General features: G+C 36.6%; 1 protein-coding gene across 6 annotated transcripts in view; it reads left to right on the top strand.

The window, feature by feature from the left end:
* Nucleotides 1-24,433, top strand: part of NTRK2 (neurotrophic receptor tyrosine kinase 2) — a 230,715-nt gene that overhangs the window by 8,210 nt on the left and 198,072 nt on the right. For all 6 annotated transcript variants that reach the window (XM_063454989.1, XM_063454987.1, XM_063454988.1 and 3 more), the window contains exons 3-6: nucleotides 15,548-15,622; nucleotides 15,988-16,059; nucleotides 16,669-16,737; nucleotides 20,238-20,395. In XM_063454989.1, the coding sequence (XP_063311059.1) occupies nucleotides 15,548-15,622; nucleotides 15,988-16,059; nucleotides 16,669-16,737; nucleotides 20,238-20,395 (374 nt within the window). The remainder of the gene's footprint in view (nucleotides 1-15,547; nucleotides 15,623-15,987; nucleotides 16,060-16,668; nucleotides 16,738-20,237; nucleotides 20,396-24,433) is intronic.

Raw genomic sequence — 24,433 nt, 5'->3', positions numbered from 1 at the left:
TCAACTTATTTAGCAACTGTTATATACTTACCTCTTCTCCTGCAGTTTACTACCACTTCACTCTTAGATCTGTGGGTATTACACTACTATAACACCCACCCTAGTTTTACCCGTCTATAACGCAAATAACCTTGCTTAGGGACCCTTTCCAACGCAGGACAATCGTCCTCCATGATGCCAGTGTTCTGGCTTCAACCCTAGCACATTGGTTTCTGAACAGAATGACATCCTATATCGTTCCAAGCATGAGCAGCACTTGCTGGAGGATTGCAGGGGAAGAAATTCTGCTCCACCCTTTCACTCAGTCCTCGGCATAAACCCCTGGGTCACAGACATAAGCCTATGCCAAAAATGTTTGACTGGTGGGAAATAAACCTAATTTTAAAGATTATAATTAAAATGTATACATTTCTTAAAATTTTTCACTTTCCTGGTGAATCCAAATTGGCATTCCACTAATACAGGATATGTGTCAACTTATTGTGTAGTAATCTTTAAATGCGCAAAAGTAAAAGGATGTTTAGTTTGATGTATATGATTACTTTATCTGTGTGTAAATGACAAGTGAAATATATGCATTTACAGAGGTGAGTTGACAAATAGGATAAAATAAATTCTTGGAAAGAGGGCAAAATAGCCAATTAAGGAAAACTGTTCACGGTTCCTTTAAGGAAAACTGTTCCTTAAACTGTTCCTTCTCAGTGAGATGGCGATTTTTTTATTTTTTTGGTGTAAAAGTTTAAACTTGCTTTGCCCTGTGGGTCTACTTTCAGAACCAAAGTCCGCCTCGTTTTACCACAATCCTGCATTAATAAACGGCCATTGCTCAATACAGAAATGTAAGGAAGAATTATTACTGACTCAAGCATGGAGTCATATTATTTCTCAGTACACGGGCCCTTTTCATTTTTATATACTGCACACCCTGCTCAACCTGCAATAAGTATCTAGCAATTACAGTGTAAGATTTCCATGCTCATTTACAAGACTGACACCAAATTACTCACAGAAATATTGCCACCAAATTAGAATAGAACATTAGAATACATCATTCTATAAAATATACATGGCATGAAATAAACTAGTTGATATATGCTGTATTTTGGTATGTTAATAAATATATTCTCATAGTGTGCTGTGATCAAGCGGTACTTTTGCCAGGATGTTTATTGGCTTTAATTCCTTGTGTTTAGTTTAACCTACCATCATTCCCCAATCTATATCTAATTAAGCCCTCCCAAGTACCCCTAACGTTTACCTAATATCCAACAAGTTCCCCTGCTAAAGGGTCCTCTTATTCACAATTGAATAAAAGCAGGCTAAAGCTTTTTGTACCATTCACCATTTGTACTGCTGCAGACTCTGCAAACATCAGTCATCCTGTTGCTGGCTGAAGGTTATGTGATTTCAAGATCAACAACAAATGTTAGGTGTGTTCAGTATTGTTACAATGCAAGTTCATCAAATAGCTTGGTGCAGTGGAAGGCTGGCAGCTTTCGTTGCTGGGGAACAAGCGCAAATGCCTGGCATTTTTTTGCATGTTGCTGGTAGGCCACTGTGTGGATGGTTCTACTCACACAGCACATTAGTTATACGGGTTTACCAGATGGAGATTGCTAGAGTGTCAAGGTATAACATCCTACATCCATGTAACCTCCATCATGACCTGTTCAGTATAAAGGAGCGTTTACTGAGATCCATACATGTCTATTCAATGCAGGCTCATTTTCCCACAATTCCATTGCCACCACTGGCTATGTATGTGTGAAAGAGTATCTACTCTAGAGCATTGTTTCATTTCACCTTGCAGTTACTTGCTAACACCTCTGCTCCATGCATTCTCATCATAGTCTGACAGCCTCGTCATCCCCAGATACTGCTGCCCAGTGGCGCTGGTGATGTTTTAAGATGGAGTGCCAAACTCCTCCCCCAGAATTTGTCTCCTCCCTTTACAGTACAGAAATTCGCATACAATACAGAGAGCTGAACATAATACAGAGATGTTCATACAATAAAACAAGCTGGGCACCACATAAAGATAACTATAAAACACGTACAGACATACAAGTACAATACAGAGGTAACCATACCGCAAACAGAGGTGAGATACAATAGAGATATAATGCACAGAGCTGGGCACAATTTACTGATGCAATATACAGAGCTGGGTAGGCTACAGAGATACCCATACAACAGGTAAAACTGAGTAAAATACAGAGAAATAACACACATCGCTGGGCTCATAGCAACCTCACACAGACAGGATCCCAGTGATAGATTAAACAGAGCTGCAATATAGAGATACCCACAAAGTGCATGTCTCTGTGAAATGCTTCAGCTCTCTCTCTGTCTTCCCAACCCTCTGACCCCAGGCCCTGTGACCGTGGTAGGTACGCCACTGAGTGTGTGTAATACATTGTTTTAGACTAAATATTTTCCTTTTTCATATTTATATAAAGCTCTATGGCATTTCAAATAACCTTGAATTACTGAAGACAATTGTCAAGCTAAGTCTTTTGGATTTTAATTTTGCACAAATATTTGAAAGTTACAACCCACAGGGGTAAATTTAAAGTCACAATGCATGCTTCCACATTGTGCTATTATACCTCTGATCTTATATTTTCTATTGTAGTACTTTATTTCTTTACCAATCACCTTACGGATTGTTGCAATTGTTAGGTAAACCATTTGCTGTTTGTGCATGTTGCGGGTGTGCAGTTAGGTCATATTGGGTTAACACATCTGGTTATTGGATTATTGTAATTTTGTTGACTGATTTGCCCCACTTCCATAATATCAGGTGATTGTGAGGCATTGAATATGTCTATTTTTCATTCATCAAATGCTCACATATGATAGGAACTGTGTAGAATTTATGGACATCTAGTATGCAGTTTTAGAGGGTTTCTCTTTTCAGTTAATTAACATCATAACAGTACAGGATAGACTATCCCCATTTTGGATAAATCTCAAATTCAAATTGATAGAATAGAAAAGAAAATATAGGAAACTAAAATAAGGAAATATAAAACAGATAAAGAAGATTATGCTCTGAATCAGGTTAGAAACTTTTTAAGGAAAAAAATAAATATCAAATACAATATACAGGAAAATGCAGTGATAAAAAAGTTCCATTTAAAAAAAGAAGGCACACAGTAATAATGAAAACAACACACATGAAGTAAAAAAAAAAAATCTACAATGAACAATAGAATTAATAAAAAGGAAAGACAGGGATAAAAAATAAAGGAAAAAAAAAAGATTGAAAATATAGTATAACAACCCCAAGATTCAACAATAAAAATGAATGGGCGCATCCAAGGAGAACCTTTAGACACCCTAAGTTGGGAAGCAAATGCCTGCCCTTTCCCTATTTGAAATAGGTTTGCACCCCTCAATAGGGATTCAGAAGTTTTTTTGGAGTGTGCATTTCGGAAAAACAGTCTCCCATGAAGTTCAGGGGAAAACCTATTCCCAAAAAATCCAGTAGAAAGTCTATTCCTGAAAAGATAAAGAAGATATGGCGAAGAACAAGGGCAGGGATCGATAAATCTAACAAAAAGTGGTAGGGAACAGACAGTGAAACAGAAATACGAGTACGGTATTCTGTTTAGCAATAATTAATTTAACGGACACTCAAAAATTAGTTCTGGGGAAGGGTTTAAGTTTTTTTCATGAATAGAAACAAATTCCATATATTTGTAGACATCCAGCAATTTGATGGAAAAATGGCTTTAAAAATATTTTTAAACTTACTGAGGGAGGTAAGAACAATTAATGAGCAATCAGATATTGTTCATTCAGGAACAACAAAGAAAAAAATGGCTGCTCCACAAAAGTACAGGAATGACAATAAAGTGCTATTTGCAATAATATACAGTAGGTGTGGGTAAATAAAATAGTCCAAATAGTCTATAAATAATTATGAGTACCCCTTTAAAATTAATTTTGCAGTGCAATAGGAATGCTTGGTTAAGGCCATAAAAATATGGTGGGTAGAAGATGTCCATAAAGTGTAATCCATAAAATATGGTGGGTAGAAGATGTCTTAGTGTAATCCATAAAATATGGTGGGTAGAAGATGTCTTAGTGTAATCCATAAAATATGGTGGGTAGACAATGTCTTAGTGTAATCCATAAAATATGGTGGGTAGAAGATGTCTTAGTGTAATCCATAAAATATGGTGGGTAGAAGATGTCTTAGTGTAATCCATAAAATATGGTGGGTAGAAGATGTCTTAGTGTAATTCATAAAATATGGTGGGTAGAAGATGTCTTAGTGTAATCCATAAAATATGGTGGGTAGAAGATGTCTTAGTGTAATCCATAAAATATGGTGGGTAGGAGATGTCTTAGTGTAATCCATAAAATATGGTGGGTAGAAGATGTCTTAGTGTAATCCATAAAATATGGTGGGTAGGATATGTCTTAGTGTAATCCATAAAATATGGTGGGTAGGAGATGTCTTAGTGTAATCCATAAAATATGGTGGGTAGAAGATGTCTTAATGTAATCCATAAAATATGGTGGGTAGAAGATGTCTTAGTGTAATCCATAAAATATGGTGGGTAGAAGATGTCTTAGTGTAATCCATAAAATATGGTGGGTAGAAGATGTCTTAGTGTAATCCATAAAATATGGTGGGTAGAAGATGTCTTAGTGTAATTCATAAAATATGGTGGGTAGAAGATGTCTTAGTGTAATCCATAAAATATGGTGGGTAGAAGATGTCTTAGTGTAATCCATAAAATATGGTGGGTAGGCGATGTCTTAGTGTAATCCATAAAATATGGTGGGTAGAAGATGTCTTAGTGTAATCCATAAAATATGGTGGGTAGGATATGTCTTAGTGTAATCCATAAAATATGGTGGGTAGGAGATGTCTTAGTGTAATCCATAAAATATGGTGGGTAGAAGATGTCTTAATGTAATCCATAAAATATGGTGGGTAGAAGATGTCTTAGTGTAATCCATAAAATATGGTGGGTAGAAGATGTCTTAGTGTAATCCATAAAATATGGTGGGTAGAAGATGTCTTAGTGTAATCCATAAAATATGGTGGGTAGAAGATGTCTTAGTGTAATCCATAAAATATGGTGGGTAGAAGATGTCTTAGTGTAATCCATAAAATATGGTGGGTATTAGATGTCTTAGTGTAATCCATAAAATATGGTGGGTAGAAGATGTCTTAGTGTAATCCATAAAATATGGTGGGTAGAAGATGTCTTAGTGTAATCCATAAAATATGGTGGGTAGAAGATGTCTTAGTGTAATTCATAAAATATGGTGGGTAGAAGATGTTTTAGTGTAATCCATAAAATATGGTGGGTAGAAGATGTCTTAGTGTAATCCATAAAATATGGTGGGTAGAAGATGTCTTAGTGTAATCCATAAAATATGGTGGGTATTAGATGTCTTAGTGTAATCCATAAAATATGGTGGGTAGAAGATGTCTTAGTGTAATCCATAAAATATGGTGGGTAGAAGATGTCTTAGTGTAATCCATAAAATATGGTGGGTATTAGATGTCTTAGTGTGATCCATAAAATATGGTGGGTAGAAGATGTCTTAGTGTAATCCATAAAATATGGTGGGTAGAAGATGTCTTAGTGTAATCCATAAAATATGGTGGGTAGAAGATGTCTTAGTGTAATTCATAAAATATGGTGGGTAGAAGATGTTTTAGTGTAATCCATAAAATATGGTGGGTAGAAGATGTCTTAGTGTAATCCATAAAATATGGTGGGTAGGAGATGTCTTAGTGTAATCCATAAAATATGGTGGGTAGGATATGTCTTAGTGTAATCCATAAAATATGGTGGGTAGAAGATGTCTTAGTGTAATCCATAAAATATGGTGGGTAGACGATGTCTTAGTGTAATCCATAAAATATGGTGGGTAGAAGATGTCTTAGTGTAATCCATAAAATATGGTGGGTAGAAGATGTCTTAGTGTAATCCATAAAATATGGTGGGTAGAAGATGTCTTAGTGTAATTCATAAAATATGGTGGGTAGAAGATGTCTTAGTGTAATCCATAAAATATGGTGGGTAGAAGATGTCTTAGTGTAATCCATAAAATATGGTGGGTAGGAGATGTCTTAGTGTAATCCATAAAATATGGTGGGTAGAAGATGTCTTAGTGTAATCCATAAAATATGGTGGGTAGGAGATGTCTTAGTGTAATCCATAAAATATGGTGGGTAGAAGATGTCTTAATGTAATCCATAAAATATGGTGGGTAGAAGATGTCTTAGTGTAATCCATAAAATATGGTGGGTAGAAGATGTCTTAGTGTAATCCATAAAATATGGTGGGTAGAAGATGTCTTAGTGTAATCCATAAAATATGGTGGGTAGAAGATGTCTTAGTGTAATCCATAAAATATGGTGGGTAGAAGATGTCTTAGTGTAATCCATAAAATATGGTGGGTATTAGATGTCTTAGTGTAATCCATAAAATATGGTGGGTAGAAGATGTCTTAGTGTAATCCATAAAATATGGTGGGTAGAAGATGTCTTAGTGTAATCCATAAAATATGGTGGGCAGAAGATGTCTTAGTGTAATTCATAAAATATGGTGGGTAGAAGATGTTTTAGTGTAATCCATAAAATATGGTGGGTAGAAGATGTCTTAGTGTAATCCATAAAATATGGTGGGTAGAAGATGTCTTAGTGTAATCCATAAAATATGGTGGGTATTAGATGTCTTAGTGTAATCCATAAAATATGGTGGGTAGAAGATGTCTTAGTGTAATCCATAAAATATGGTGGGTAGAAGATGTCTTAGTGTAATCCATAAAATATGGTGGGTAGAAGATGTCTTAGTGTAATTCATAAAATATGGTGGGTAGAAGATGTTTTAGTGTAATCCATAAAATATGGTGGGTAGAAGATGTCTTAGTGTAATCCATAAAATATGGTGGGTAGAAGATGTCTTAGTGTAATCCATAAAATATGGTGGGTATTAGATGTCTTAGTGTAATCCATAAAATATGGTGGGTAGAAGATGTCTTAGTGTAATCCATAAAATATGGTGGGTAGAAGATGTCTTAGTGTAATCCATAAAATATGGTGGGTAGAAGATGTCTTAGTGTAATTCATAAAATATGGTGGGTAGAAGATGTTTTAGTGTAATCCATAAAATATGGTGGGTAGAAGATGTCTTAGTGTAATCCATAAAATATGGTGGGTAGGAGATGTCTTAGTGTAATCCATAAAATATGGTGGGTAGAAGATGTCTTAGTGTAATCCATAAAATATGGTGGGTAGGATATGTCTTAGTGTAATCCATAAAATATGGTGGGTAGGAGATGTCTTAGTGTAATCCATAAAATATGGTGGGTAGAAGATGTCTTAATGTAATCCATAAAATATGGTGGGTAGAAGATGTCTTAGTGTAATCCATAAAATATGGTGGGTAGAAGATGTCTTAGTGTAATCCATAAAATATGGTGGGTAGAAGATGTCTTAGTGTAATCCATAAAATATGGTGGGTAGAAGATGTCTTAGTGTAATCCATAAAATATGGTGGGTAGAAGATGTCTTGGTGTAATCCATAAAATATGGTGGGTAGGAGATGTCTTAGTGTAATCCATAAAATATGGTGGGTAGAAGATGTCTTAGTGTAATCCATAAAATATGGTGGGTAGGATATGTCTTAGTGTAATCCATAAAATATGGTGGGTAGGAGATGTCTTAGTGTAATCCATAAAATATGGTGGGTAGAAGATGTCTTAATGTAATCCATAAAATATGGTGGGTAGAAGATGTCTTAGTGTAATCCATAAAATATGGTGGGTAGAAGATGTCTTAGTGTAATCCATAAAATATGGTGGGTAGGATATGTCTTAGTGTAATCCATAAAATATGGTGGGTAGGAGATGTCTTAGTGTAATCCATAAAATATGGTGGGTAGAAGATGTCTTAATGTAATCCATAAAATATGGTGGGTAGAAGATGTCTTAGTGTAATCCATAAAATATGGTGGGTAGAAGATGTCTTAGTGTAATCCATAAAATATGGTGGGTAGAAGATGTCTTAGTGTAATCCATAAAATATGGTGGGTATTAGATGTCTTAGTGTAATCCATAAAATATGGTGGGTAGAAGATGTCTTAGTGTAATCCATAAAATATGGTGGGTAGAAGATGTCTTGGTGTAATCCATAAAATATGGTGGGTAGGAGATGTCTTAGTGTAATCCATAAAATACGGTGGGTAGAAGATGTCTTAGTGTAATCCATAAAATATGGTGGGTAGGATATGTCTTAGTGTAATCCATAAAATATGGTGGGTTGGAGATGTCTTAGTGTAATCCATAAAATATGGTGGGTAGAAGATGTCTTAGTGTAATCCATAAAATATGGTGGGTAGAAGATGTCTTAGTGTAATCCATAAAATATGGTGGGTAGAAGATGTCTTAGTGTAATCCATAAAATATGGTGGGTAGAAGATGTCTTAGTGTAATCCATAAAATATGGTGGGTAGAAGATGTCTTAGTGTAATCCATAAAATATGGTGGGTAGAAGATGTCTTAGTGTAATCCATAAAATATGGTGGGTAGAAGATGTCTATGCGTATATTTATGGATTACACTAAGAAATCTTCTACCCACCATATTCGCTGAAACAAGGACCTACTGCCTACCCAAGAATTCCTATTGCACTGGAAAATTCATTTTAAAGGGTTACTCATAATTATTTATAGGCTATTTGGACTATTTTTTAATATTGCTTTGGACAATTCTTTTACCCACACCTACTGTATATTATTGCAAATAGCACTTTATTGTCGTTCCTGTACTTTTCCCACTAACTAAAAGAACCACTGTCCAACCCCAAGTAAAGGGAATGAGGCGATTTCCTAACCGTAATGAGCAGCTACAATAAATGGAGATTAAATTGTCCTATGTGGCAGACTGCTAATAGAAACTGGTTATACAGGTATATTCACAAATCACCTTACGGATAGTTGCATTTCTTAGGTAAACCATTTGGTTTGCTCTTTGTGCATGTTGTGGGGGTGCATTTATGTGATATTGGGTATACACATCTGATTATTTTATTATTGTGATTTTGTGTTCAGCAGATATTCCCTACTTTTCAATATGGTACTGCTAATGATTAACTATTTGATCGATGGCTGGTAGCGCTACCCGAGGGCAAATAGCACTCGTAATTATTGTTCCCTTGCAATAACCAAGCACGCAATAATTTATGAATGTGCATCCTACTGGATGCATTCATTCCTGACTTTCTGTAAAATTTATTCTTTGTAAGCATCTGAAACCTATACTTTTTATAGAATTCACATATGAAAAGCAGCACTGATTGTAAAGTTGTCATCGAATACTTTTGGCCAAATGGTGCAGATTCAGTCGGATGACAGAATTTGAGATTTGTCAATCTGGTTGGAATTTGGTAATTCTCAACTACTTCGGGGCAAAAGTCGGGGCAAAAGTCAATGTTTAGTAAATATACTTGTCAGTCTTAAATTTTTCTGAAAATAATAAAAGGAATACCATAAGCTGTTCAAAAATAAGTGTACTCATCCCGATTACATTATTTTATATTAATATGATTAGGTATTGAAAGAAAAGCTTTGTCAACTGCATATTGTTATAAAGAGAAAAGCTATTAACAGCTGTGGTTCCATTGTATGTAGACACCTGCCTGCACGTAGCAGCAGTGTGTTGCTGCAGCCATGCTGTGATCGAAGCTATTTCAGAAATGCCTTTGCTATCATAATCAGCCTATTAAAATGGAATTTTAAAGGGAAACTTATTTAAATTCCAACCTCTTAATCCGTGATTTTCACATAAATAATTAAACGCCAGAGTTTATTCCATAAATGGTAAATTGAAAATAGAATTTTTAGAATGTAAGCCAAAATATAGCTCAGTGTGAAAATTTCACCTATATATTGGAAATGCGCAGGGTTTTTCACAGAATTTAAAATGTAACACCCAAATAGCCAAACTGGAAGCATTGAATGACAGTTTTTTCAAGTTTACTATTTTTGGCTGTAGGGACACTATAGTCATCAAAAATACTACAACTTAACGTAATGGTTGTGGGGCATAGAGCCTGACCCTGCATGCTGGGCAGTGTAAACAATATATTTTCTGAGAAAAGGCCACCTCCAGTGACTGTCACTCCTACAGATAATAAAGGGACTTCCTGCAAAGATTGCAAGAATTATGTTCAGCATCTCCACGCTTTGCATGACGACGCTGAATGCTCCCTATGGAGATGCTTTGACTCAAAGCATTTCTGTGAGTAGATGCTCATTGGCACTATCGGAACACATTGGATTTGCTTTTGGGGGAAGTAAGGAGACTATTTTTTTTTTTAAATCATTCTGGCGGGGGTCTGAATCTAAAAAGTTATTTAAACACTATTCATAAATCTATAGTGTTCCTTTAAATTTGAAATTCTCTTTGTATTCAGTTTGAATTCCCAAACATTTTCACTTTACCAAATAACACTGTTAGTTTTTAATTTACACAATTAACTGTTTAGTGCATAAATCCCTTAATGACACATTTGTTAAAATCTAGTCTGATCTAAGAATATGGGAAGGAAATGTGTAGTCTTAATTTTTAAACAAGTACTGTCATTGGAATGCTCCCAGAATCCTTTGCCACAGTCAAACTATGGTATCTGGGCATTGCCGCAGATGAGGCAGATTTTATAGCATTTGAACATATTTATATATATTTATTTATTTTTATCTAGACCACTCTTTTTAAATAAGGCATTGGGAAAACTGTGTATTCTCTCTTGCCTTTTTACTGCAGATGTGCTTATCATAGTTGGGATGAGAAAAATGCAGCTGATATATGAACAAGCCAACATATGGTCGAGTCCAAACCAATTGTAAAACATCATGCATCAGGGAACAAAAAAGCTGGAAAGTGATATTATTTGCTGGGATAATGCAATGAATCTAGGACAATCCTATATAGGAGTGACGTTAGTGGTTGGGATGAAAATAATATTCCACATCACAGTGTCCTTCTTGGGTGAAATATTGTTCATAGTTCATAGAGTATAATGTTTCTTTGGTTGCTTATATATTTGCGAACTTGATAACAAAGTATCCTAGTGGTTATTTTGAAATCTTAGCCTTGTTTGGCAAGAACTTGAACTGTGAGACACACACACACACACACACACTCCCCCCTTGCACCTATTGAAGGCTTGTATTTCTATACTATTTCTACATATCTGTACAAGTACCACTTTGGCATTGTGTACTTCTTTCTACTATTTTATCATTTTATTTACTAGTTGTTAAAGAAGTGATGTGGCTGTTGTTTGCTTAAATTATTTAAAAAAGGGAACATTTAAAAAACACAAACCAAATATATGACACATATTATTTGTACCCAGCAAAGTGCAGACAATAATGCCATTTTGTTTTGTTTGATTTCCACTTTTTCTTGGAAGACACAGAGCCATTCATGTATGGCAAACGCATGATACAGGTTATAATAAATGATGCAGTCAAGTCTAGTGGACACTTTGCAGGTTCATTTACTACAATGAAAATTCAAATTTAAGGACAAACTAGTCAGAAAAACTAGGGAAAATGCTCTAGGTCAACTATGCTTTCAGTTTGGCTATTCTGGCCTCGGATTAGAAATTCACTTAGAATTCACTTTGATTTCTTACTTGAATAAAAAGTGAATAACCCTGTAAGTGAACTACCGGATCAATTTTCCGTCTCCAATATCTTCATCCTGCATAATACAGATCCTTGTTTTAACTGTACGTACTGTATGTAGGCATTGTGCCCTGCATTCAGAGAGTATTTGTCAGAGTATTGCAGAACTTTAAGTATTTATTCCACACTTACTGTATGCAGATAAAGGCAATTAAAATACAAAGGTCAATTAGTGGCTCCATTCAAGTAGCAAACTGACTATTTTGACCCTAAATGTGAAATTCACTTTGAATTCTCACTATAGTGAATAATCCTGTTAGTGTTCTTACATGCAGCCGATGCTTGACCTTTAAATATTACTGTAAAGTCATGTAACTATATACAGTTACCATCCCATAGAGTACCAGAGGCATGCACAGTGACTTTGGCACTATTGTGGCCACCTATAAATATTTTATGGCAGGGTGGTCCATTAACTGTTTAATAGTGATGTTGCGAACATAACATTTTCCGTTCGCGAATGGCGAACGCAAACTTCCGCAAATGTTCGCGAACGGGCGAACCGGGCGAATCGCCATAGACTTCAATAGGCAGGCGAATTTTAAAACCCACAGGGACTCTTTCTGGCCACAATAGTGATGGAAAAGTTGTTTCAAGGGGACTAGCACCTGGACTGTGGCATGCCGGAGGGGGATCCATGGCAAAGCTCCCATGGAAAATTACATAGTTGATGCAGAGTCTGGTTTTAATCCATAAAGGGCATAAATCACCTAACATTCCTAAATTGTTTGGAATAACGTGCTTTAAAACATCAGGTATGATGTTGTATCGATCAGGTAGTGTAAGGGTTACGCCCAATACACAGTGACAGACCAAACTCCACGTTTAACGCACTGCAAACAACCGCAAACAGTCCATTTGCACAACCGCAAACTCCCCATTTGCACAAGGTTGGATACCAAGCTAGCCATGTCTCTTCCTCTGTTCCTCTGTTTACACTGCAGCTCTAAGTCCGCTCTAAGTGGTTGTCAGCCAGACAGCCACTGGGGGCTCTTCACGGAATCTAAACAAACTTTCGGTCCGTTATCTGACGCTGGACATCCTCATGGACCTGAAGTGTCAGATTTTCCCTATAGGAAAGCATTAAAAATGCTTTCCTATGGGGAGGTCTAATGCGTGCGGCCATTGCCGCGCATGTGCATTAGGTCTCCGTCACTGGCTGACAGCAGCAGGGGAGGAGCGTGGCTGGAGCCTGTCCCAGTGCCGTAGGACATTGGCGCTGGATTCAGGTAAGTGACTGAAGAGGTGTTAACCCCTTCAGCGACATGGGATGGAGGACAGGAGGGAGAGGGGCACTCCAGGATTCTCCAGTGCCAGGAAAACAGCTCTGTTTTACTGGCACTGGAGAATCCCTTTAAATATTGTTTATCTTAAATATTGGTTTAAGTATAAATGAAACCGTAAAAGCAATCTTCACTTTAGGACGTTGTTCAAGCATTCCAGAGAGGGTCCCAGTCCACATTTTATTTTGCCCATTAATATATGTTTCTTTTCATGGGCGGTGTTAAAGCAATGATTATTAAAACTGCAATTTCTATTGTTAGGGACTCACTCCTAGATACAATACCTACATAATATTTCAATTAATTTTATAGTTCAGTAGAGGCATGTATATGTCTATACTACCAGATTGTTGTTTGTGTCAAATTGCAGAACTGAATCCTACTTCGCATTCAAAGTGTCTGAGTAACCTCAAACTCACCTTCTTCTATTAGATCTCTTTTCTTGACGTGCACAGTTGTTCATGTGGCATAGTTGCTAAACCACTTACCCTGACCCCATTAAAACACTGACACAGGTTTATACTGTTGGAAAATTATTTGTCTACAGCTTTATTAAAATATGTTACATATAACAAATAGGGTCATTGCCAACAAATCCATCACAACATTAAAAAACACAATCCCTCCATACATAAAATACCTCTGGCAATGACCCAACACAGATAATAAAAATATATGACAATATAAATAAAACATAACACTTAACACGGCTGTCCAAATGACCTCACTTCCAACTGATTAAACAGTAGGGGTGTACCGAGACCCCTACACCCCAGGGTTCAGAGCATTAACAAGCTCAAACCTACCAACCAATTGTAACACTCCTGCCTAAACCCCCCAATTTAACCTGGCCATTCCTCGCCGTTTTAAAAAAAATGTGAAAAAAACAACAACCAACCAACAAAAAATGGGAGAGTGGGAGGGACAACTTACAAATAAGTGTCAGTTTAGTTAAACTGGGCTTTCATGAAATGTCCGATATTTGTATATTTGTATGTCCAGCTAGCCCCGCCTCCAGCTAGCCCTGCCCCCAGCTAGCCCCGCCCCCAGCTAGCCCCGCCTGCAACCAATTACTTTAAACTAGCACAATGCCTACCTACTGGCCATGTCAAGGCCCATTCCCCTGGCTGTACTGATCCAAGGGCTACATTCTCTTTCAGACTCTGTTCTCCTTTTCTACATTTCTAAACTATTTGATAAATTATGATCTGATCAATTATTTTTTTTAGATCAGCTCAGATGTCTGATGTCTACATATTGGAGACAATTAAATATTTTCTTTATAAGTTATTTTGACTCATATGTTCTTTTTATGTATACGTACCATATCTGTCCCTCACCGACTGATTGAGAGAAATACACAGAAGGAATGCAAGACATTGAGATGTGTGCAGCAAGAACAGGTCTAGGTTAGTCAACAGCAGGTGACAAAGAATGGAAGTAGTAGTAAACAGTACTTATATTACACTCTACACCTTAATGTGCAATAATTATCATATTTGCACTGATATGTAAATTATATGCATCAAAATCAGGCTCTAATATGTAGATGAGCTTATTATTAGCATATGCTACTCTGATGGGTTTTGAGTTTATCATACAATGATATAATATATAGTAAAAACCAAAGAAAAGAAAATGTTACCTGCGCTTTCTCCTTAATCCCTATGTATATTTAGACAAATGGAGGTCATTTAGTTGCTCCAACGGCCATTGGAGGGAATGCCCGCCTGCCAATGTCAAGGCAGACCCCCCTAAGCGGGTCCTAACACTGACCCTTCAGCCTGCTTCCTTGAGCTTCTGGCAAAGATATCTGCCCCAATATATAGTAAAAACCAAAGAAAAGAAAATGTTACCTGCGCTTTCTCCTTGTCTAAATATACATAGGGATTAAGGAGAAAGCGCAGGTAACATTTTCTTTTCTTTGGTTTTTACTATATATTGGGGCTGATGTGTATTGTAGTCGTTGCTGCTGGCCCAGCAATAATGGGACTAAGCGCAGGACTTCTCTTTTTGTATTTGTATTTACTTTGTATCACACAGCCTGGTTACAATGCTGCTGCCCATCCCATGTGTTCCCTATTAAGGGTTAATAAGTATAGGGGTGTATATAAAAAATACCCCTTTCTGTCTCATTAGAGATATCTTTGCCAGAAGCTCAAGGAAGCAGGCTGAAGGGTCAGTGTTAGGACCCGCTTAGGGGGGTCTGCCTTGACGTTGGCAGGCGGGCATTCCCTCCAATGGCCATTGGAGCAACTAAATGACCTCCATTTGTCTAAATATACATAGGGATTAAGGAGAAAGCGCAGGTAACATTTTCTTTTCTTTGGTTTTTACTATATATTGGGGCTGATGTGTATTGTAGTCGTTGCTGCTGGCCCAGCAGTAATGGGACTAAGCGCAGGACTTCTCTTTTTGTAATGATATAATATAGTTTAAGAAGTATAGCAATCTTGAAATGGAAAATGTGCACATATTGATGTTATGGATATAATGTGATATATTACTAACAATTCTATGCCCTTGTCTTCATAGCTACATCGCAAACCAGCGAAACTTTGCGACTATCAATAACGATGATGTTAAGATTTACACAAGACTGAAAAATCTGTAAGTACCCGTCGGAATGTGGGACTGTACCATGTTTGCTACATTCAGTGTTTCTTATATTGTTACTATTATCAGTGTTTCTTATATTGTTGTTTTATCTATCTATATATTTTTTTAAATATCGACAAGATAAATTCAGACAAAGGCTCAGGGGAGCCAAAACATGGTTGTATTTTATTCTGTGCTCCAAATAAAGACTACCTATCAAAGAAACCTCCAGGTGTGCCCAGGCCACTTTTTATTACTATAGTAGTTATGGTGTGTTGCTTGGAATGTGCTTTTAAATATGTTTAGTGCATTAGATGTTTACTGCTTGATTTGTTGCTTTTGCGAGTCCTAGTAAACAGAGACTGTTTCTTTTCCAGGACTGTGGTTGACTCCGGTCTAAAGGTAATATCTCGCCAAGCATTTCGAAACAACCTCAAACTAACTTACATGTGAGTAACGACTGTTATGCTTCAGATTTATCTTTATGATTATCTACAGCCGTATAGTTTTATAGTCTGTGATCTCATTTACTAAACTTGCTAAAAAATGCTGATATATTTCCAAATCATATTAAGACAAACTATCCTGACGTATACCCACTTGACCGCAAGCACTAAATTACAATGACACATTTGTTAATTCTCGGGAGTTTTTTTATTCACTTTATTTATTTATGTTTCCAAGGCCTGTGTTGAATTAATTATAAAATGAAATAAATTTCATCTTTTTTCTTTACATCCTAAGTAAAAAAGTGAATTTTAATTACTATAAAGTATAATAAGACTAAATGGTGAATTGCGATGAACTAAAAACTGAATTGGATAATTGAGATTAACAAACACATGCCTGTTTTAGTTTGAATTTAGCAATTTAAAGGACAGTTCACAGTGATACACTATTCAGTAAATAAGCCCTAATATAAAACATTTTGGCTGTTCATTGCTGTGTACTGACCCAATTTAAATTACACACAATCAGAGAATTCCAAGATATTTTGCTGATTGCTGCCAATTATATCAATGTTCCCTAACCAGAATGTCACATTTGGTTTGTTACAGAAATCTCTCAAGAAACAAGCTGCCAGCCCTAACCAGGAAACTATTTCGACATCTTTCTCTGTCTGAACTGTAAGCATGAAACGTATTTATGTATTTTTCTATTAATATTGCTTTTTGGGTATTAGATATAAACAGGGTCTCTAAAAGAATTTGGTCACCTACACTATGTTTACAATCTCATTGAAGAGCATTTTAAAACAAATCTAGATTTTTCTACCCTATATTCCTATTTTAACAGTATTTAAATTATAGCATCCCTTTAATGCTATTCCAGCTGCTAAGAACCTCAGGTCCCCCACATGATCACTCATCCAGAGGCATCATCTTTCCAAACAACAGACAGGGCGTTCTGACTCTCCCTCAAAGTGAAAATACCCCTTACTCAATGGACTAAAATGCAAAAAAAAAAAAAAAAAAAAAAAAAAAAAAAGCATTGTAAAATAAGAAAGAGCCCCATGATAATTCACTTTCACAAATGATCATTAATCTTCATGTCATAATACATGAAATGCTTGAACAGAGACCTGACGTATCAGCTGATTTTAAAGTGAGGCCGTTCTACTCCCTGTTCTTCATCCCCCCTGCCTCTCCACTCGCACACTTCTAGAAATATAATTGCCATTTAGCATTTAAAGGGTCTGTGTCAGTGTTGTTTGTTTTAGCCATTCATCATCACCACTCACAAATCTGGAGTACTTTATGCATAGGAATGTTAATATAATTCACAAGTGAATGATAAAGTGTTTAAAGGATCCATTTTAAGCACATTTATCTAGCACTGCACAGGATGACCAATTAACTAATCTCTAAAGCAGACTACAGAGGGAGTGATGAAAAGAAATCTCAGTTGTGAGCTTACCATAACTTCAGCCATCCAAGGTACATAATGTATGGTTTAGCCATTTTGTCTGGACACAGTGTGCAGGGGCATTGTGATGTTGACTGCAGTAGTAAATATTTGACTTCATATTGAAGTCTAAGACCCAAGCTTATTATCATGTGATTCAGGTTTTAGCTGACCTAAGAATTGTGCATGTTATTTAAGATGATGATTCCCTGTATTATTTTAAATATGAAATTGAAATGCAATATTTAACGTAATATTGAAACGTGCGAATCTAATTTGAACAATTGTTATGGGCATATATAAATTTTCTCTAATGCAATCTAAAAAAAAAAGAATAAAACACATACCGGTATATAATTGACACAAACTAAGACAAAATAGGCACACAATAAACCAGATTTCTACCAAATTAGAAATAGATAAGGATTTGTTCTGACATTAAATACAAATTCCATATTTGTGAATGAGACCCACAAATCCAACGTAAAATAGATGACTATAAACTAGACATTGCTGGATATGAGCTGATGTAGTGAAGCTAGGGCTCTGTGGATTTGGATTTTCCCCTTTCTGCCCCCCTTCATTGGTAGTTATATCAGGACATTTTAAAACTACGGAGCCTAAATATTGCTGGATTCTACCCAATAAATCCTCCCTGAATCTTATAACTGTGCTAATTCCCTTTTGATTTATTTATTCTAACTTATCCCTATGTCCTATCAGGTGTGCTTGTCCATCAAGTTTAGACAAACATTCTAAGAGCTTTGCTGTCAGCAGGACTAATGGGACATGTGGCACTCCCTATGGAAGTTAATTGCCACCCTAGAAAGTGCTATTCATCTAAGCAGCTTTAGCAATCTGTCTAGCCCTAGCTCATACCAGGAGCACATGATGCCATTTGAGAATTACAAGCTGTATGATTTCCATGACTGACTTCTCTTCTTTGCTGGAAAGATGCCAAGTGACCATGTCCATATTGCACCTGTGGCAATCAAGGCTTTAGTAAAGTGTAGAATTTGTCTCCGAATAGCATTTTTTTAGGGGTTGAAATTAGATCTAGACTGTTCTACATGAAAAATGGGCTGTCACTCAGGCTGGTTGCAGTACATCATAGTTTTCTAGGATAAATCTGTGCAATAAAATGCAAACCAAATTTTTCTCCCCACAAACGTCTTTTTAAATACTACGCCATATTAAATCAATTATTGCCACATGTGTCATCAATGCATTGATTGAATGTAACCAGCATTATTTATATTTATTAATATATTGTGTTAACAATTTAACAATTAAAAACATAAAACATTATTTACAGTTGTACTGGTATCACTTATGTTGTCTATAAAATGGATTTAAAGTTCAGACTAAACTGAGAACACAAAGCAGACGTGTCTGGAGATATAATTACAGAGAAGGGTTCTTATATATTACCTTCTTATATTATTAGTAACACATATATCAGACAAATTGTGCATTTTATTGTAAAGAAGCTTTGTGGTACAATCAGCAAACAATATATTTGAACCATATGTTTATATGTTTCGTAGAAGAGAGGGATATGAGAGAAGGACTGAAGGGTGTATCCCCCAAAGAGAGGAGGGAATCCAGAATATTGATCTTTGGAGCCCCATATAAATATAATAAACAGTTTTGGGAGCTGTAGGACATGCTGATATTGCATAGTGACATTTCTAAAGAGAATTGGGGCAGAGAGGGGGGCATGACCCCCTACAAACTATCTGGGATCTCCCTGTGCCTCCCCTCTTTGAAAAACGACCATTTAGTTTGCATTCAATATATTGGTAAATCTGCAATATCTCAAATAAACATTAAATTACATTAATTTCAGCAGGGTGCTGTTGGTCTCTGGAAGTACTGAGCAACTGACATTCTGGCTTCACTGCCAGTACACCAGCATCAAAAAGTGACATTGTGACATTGGTAACTCAATTTATACTGCCTATCGATTTTTCGTCTAATATAATGGCACTTTAAAGAAAATCTTTAGCAAGACTAGAGGCTGATGGAAGCCCTGCCCATGATCTAATATGAAAATAGTTAAAGGACCACTCTAGGCACCCAGACCACTTCAGCTTAATGAAGTGGTCTGGGTGCCAGGTCCAGCTAGGGTTAACTAATTTTTTTATAAACATAGCAGTTTCAGAGAAACTGCTATGTTTATCAATTAGTTAAGCCTTCCCCTATTTCCTCTAGTGGCTGTCTCATTGACAGCCGCTAGAGGCGCTTGCGTGATTCTCACTGTGAAAATCACAGTGAGAGCACGCAAGCGTCCATAGGAAAGCATTGTAAATGCTTTCCTATGCGACCTGCTGAATGCGCGCGCAGCTCTTGCCGCGCGTGCGCATTCAGCCGACGGGGAGGAACGGAGGCGGAGAGGAGGAGGAGAGCTCTCCGCCCAGCGCTGGAAAAAGGTAAGTTTTAACCCTTTTCCCCTTTCCAGAGCCGGGCGGGAGGGGGTCCCTGAGGGTGGGGGCACCCTCAGGGCACTCTATGCCAGGAAAACGAGTATGCTTTCCTGGCACTAGAGTGGTTCTTTAAAAGCAATTATTCAAAAATTGGTTGTCTACTTTAAACACAACTTTGTATGTCATCATCAAGTCACAATAGTTATACTTTCTTTAAATGAAAATTCATACAGTTTAAAATATTGAAAGATGTTCACATCTAAAACTGAAAGAAATTGTTCTTCAACTTTGTCTAGAATTGTAGGTGGCAACCCATTCCTGTGTTCCTGTGATTTAATGTGGATTAAGCGACACCAGGATTCTAATTCCCTAAGCATGGAGAACCAAAATATATACTGCATCAATGAGAACGATAAGAAGATCACTCTTTCCAACATGCAGATCCCCAACTGCGGTAAGACATTTTTGATTAGACATTTCTTTTCCTTATGTGATGTGACATAGTTTTTAAAGTACCATCCATACGAAATCTGGTTGTTTGTAGATATCTCACAATGTACTCTTTGTTCCTTTACTGGATTCACATAACAAATATACTGCATTTCACATCAAATGACTGTTGCAAGTCTGTTTTTTTCTAATTAGATAAAAAAATATCTTGGCCAGATTTTTACGTTTCTGTTTGCTAAAGTTCATTTTGTTACTTTAAACTGTAATTCTATTCTAAACAGTGCAGTATAAAACTGATACTTGCAATTATATTAAACTGTTGATATAAACTGTGTATTCAGGCGCTTAAAAAGGTGGGGAAAATTCTATAAGCTGCTACCACCAATGTGTAATCCTCTCACAATTTAACACAAGAATACAAGATATGGTGATAGACTGTGTGGTGGAAAACCAACACCAGTCAACAGGTGGAGCGCTTGAGAGTTACACGCAAATGACTCACCTCCCCCCTCTCTTGGGTATGTTTGTAATAACCTAGAGGTGGGGATTGAGATAAAGAGCACAATCGTGTGATATGTTAAACAATAGTGGGGTGGTGATCAAGATATATAGACCCACTCACATGGTACTGAGCCTCAGCAGGACAGGCTCAGATCACTTGGGCAGGCGTGTATTTAGGGGTAACACAGAACCAACAGTTGGTAAAATTCGTACTGTTCCTTTAAAAGTAAGGGAGACCAGACTTGGTGTAGTATATAGGTGAATTGCAATTTAGATGGTAAAATACACAGAACTGCTCACCTTGTTCAGAGCCTGTAACCCTGGCTCTGAGTGTAATGATGTATGTGCCAACAAGGGGGCACAAACCCTATAGATGGATGTCAGGAACACTACTTACGTCCACAGGCAGGAGTTGAAGAAAGTAAATTTTATTACAAATGTAAAAACTAATACAAATTAAAATAGCTGTATTAAAACAGTAATATAAGTGAATCTTCAATCCTCCTGGACGTCCGAGACGCGTTTCGCCGGTGGGCTTTTTCAGTCGGTGTGTGTTCCTGTGTTCCCGCTCTCCTGTTGTATCCGAAAGCGGCTCTGTGATTGCGGATTAATCGTGGCTGTGTTCCGCTTTCGTCACTTCCGTTTTTGTCATCATCCAGTGCAGTCGCATTTTCCATGTCCATATAGGGATGAGTAGATAGTCGCCATGTTGGTTAAGGGCAAGACAGTCTGTATATATATAGAGTGACGATTAAAAAACAAAGGTAAATCATAAAAGAATGCAGTTAGTTTCTTATTAATGGTTGAAGACAACAATAAATTTAATATATCCTTTATATATAATGAAATACAATTCAAAAAAAGGAATATTTTTACAAATATGTTCATTCTAAAATAAAGGCAGTATCTGCACTTGGAATGTATGCTTGGACCCTCTAAATAATAAGTGTATGTCCTTATAATTATAGTTTATGATGACATTAAACTTTTTTTTTTTTAAATAAAAATAGATGAATTAAATTGATTTATATCATTTAAATATGTGAATAATGTTATAAGTCCTCTATCAAGCTAATAAGCATCCCTTAAATATCTTATAGATATAGATTGAATAGGGTAGATTTAAATCAAATTCAGTCAGAGTCAAATTTATCCATCTCAATATATTAATGACGTTAGAATTTCTATAGATTTAATAAACGTCATATATATCCACAAGGTCACTAACTGTATATTTGAATATTTAAAGTGACAAGTTGTTTTTTAATGTAACATATCTAATGCTATGTAAATATTCCCAGGTTAAAAATAGGGATCTTCTCCATGTTTAAAGATAATATGTAAATACATATTTCATATAATATTATAAACCCTGGTGAAATATAGTTCTTGATTTCCAGAGTATTAGTTAATTTTTTAAACAATTTGAATTAAAACTTTAAATGTAAATTCCCTTATTTACCACATACTGTGATATTGTATTGGAGAGAAAAGATGAAATGAGGTCTTTAATTTAAAGATATAGACTATTTAGACCATAAATGATAAAGGTGGATGAAAAGTAATAAGGATAATTTTTAGACAGGACGGTGCTTTGTTATAAAAAATGGCATAATTCGAAGTCGCTATTTAGTCCATGAGGTAGCATGGTATTTAGATTAAAAATCCACCTCATTTCTGCTCGACCTATATGTTGTATTAGGTCCTCACCCCTCCAATTAGGAGTGATTTTCTGAACCCCCATAAATTGCATATTCGCAGGATCTTTACTATGGGTTTTTAAAAAATGTAGGGAGAGACTATGCTTATCAAATCCATTACGGATATTCCTAATGTGCTCTTGAACACTTATATGGAGGGGGCGTATAGTGCGCCCCACATACAAGAGACCACATGGACACTTAATGGTGTTCAACAGTATATATTAAACTGTTGTCTAAGGCACTTATTTAAAGAAAGAAAAAACTGCCTTCGAGTTCATTGGTTCAGCGAATAAATGACCATCTCCTCACTGATGGTCATTATGTCTTTTGAGACTGAACCATGGACTTTTTGGGCATTCTCTTACACATGGTCAAGGGGACCATGAAGGGTCAGATCCATATGTTGGGTTGGGGGAATGGGGCCTTCTGTGGTTAATGAGTGGTTATGGTTTTTTTTTCTCCCTTTTCTTATACATTTGTTTTCGTTTCTCGATAAGGATGAGTCCTGCAACTTGGAACCTAGTTTTACATGTCTATGCTGTTGGTACTCAGACTGTGAGTGGGTGGGTGCAAATCCTTTTTCAAGGTCAAGTTGGGGAGGTTGTTTCCATTCTTTCCCTTATTTTAAGTATATATACATTTATCCTTCCTATGGCAAGTTACCACTGCATGGAGCCTTTGTCAGGTGGCATCTGACCTTTCTATAGTGGTATAGCATGGATTCTAATATAATCGCCCTTTTCTTATCTTCTGATCATCACAGGTGTACAATCATCTCTGGTCCGTTTTGCTATATAGGAGCTACCTATGTATCAGCATTCACAATACCATAACCCCTCAGTTTTCTCTATGCTGTAACCTGTACATAGTTGTTTTTTTCTACATGGGGCCATGGCAATTGTGTGATGAGTCCCCTATTTTCTTGGCAGCCATAGGGTCCCCCCTCAACCTGCATGACTTTGCAGGAATGATAGTCAAGTTAACGTTTCAAGCTTTTAACCTAAACGGTGAGTAGGGCACAACAAAACTATTTGGAACACATATTTGTATTACTAATGGTATAGTCTTCTGTTCTTCCAGGACATTGATCAGGGAAAGATCTCCAGGCTCATAATCTGGGAGACACACCATTACTGTTTAATTAATTCAGATCTGCTCAAAGTGAAAATGTGAACACAACTATGTTGGTCTTCAAAATAACTAGAAATAGCAATGTTGGTCTTAAATATAACTAGGAATTAGAGCAAACCTACATGACCACTCTTGCTGAAGCAACAGGGACTCATGCCCACATGTAAGGATTAACAGTTTTCACTCTTAAGAGTATCTGCTTTTTCTCTGCAAATCTAACAACTTTCTCTAGGAACACTCTGACTACTGGCCAGGAGGCTCCAGAACAAGTGAGCCCAACACCACATTCACAAAATCAGGCAATAATAATTGGTGAGCAAGGCTGCTTTCCCAGAGTACATTGCTAGGAAACTTAGATCATACTATTCTTCTCTCTATAACTTAAACAAGGATATACCTCCATCCCACTGTGAGCCAACAACCATAGGACACCACATTTCTTTTAGAATGTAACTAGATCCCTATCACCAAAGGATGTTGAGTTCCTTAAAGGGGCATTATTGTCATCAGAATAACTACAGCTTGATGTGGGGGTTCTGGTATCTATAGCTTGTCCCTGCAGGCTTTTCAATGCAAAAACTGCCTATTCAGAGAAAAGGCAGTGTTTACATTGGTGCCTAGTAACACCTCTAATGACAATTACTCAGACGGCCACTTAGTGTGCAGCACTGGCGTTCAGCATCTCCATGCACTGTATGAAGGCACTG

The sequence above is a fragment of the Pelobates fuscus genome, chromosome 5 (genome assembly GCF_036172605.1).
Source record: "Pelobates fuscus isolate aPelFus1 chromosome 5, aPelFus1.pri, whole genome shotgun sequence".
NCBI classification, from domain to species: domain Eukaryota; kingdom Metazoa; phylum Chordata; class Amphibia; order Anura; family Pelobatidae; genus Pelobates; species Pelobates fuscus.
The sequence above is the reverse complement of the archived record's forward strand: the minus strand, read 5'-3'. Positions and strand labels throughout refer to the sequence as shown.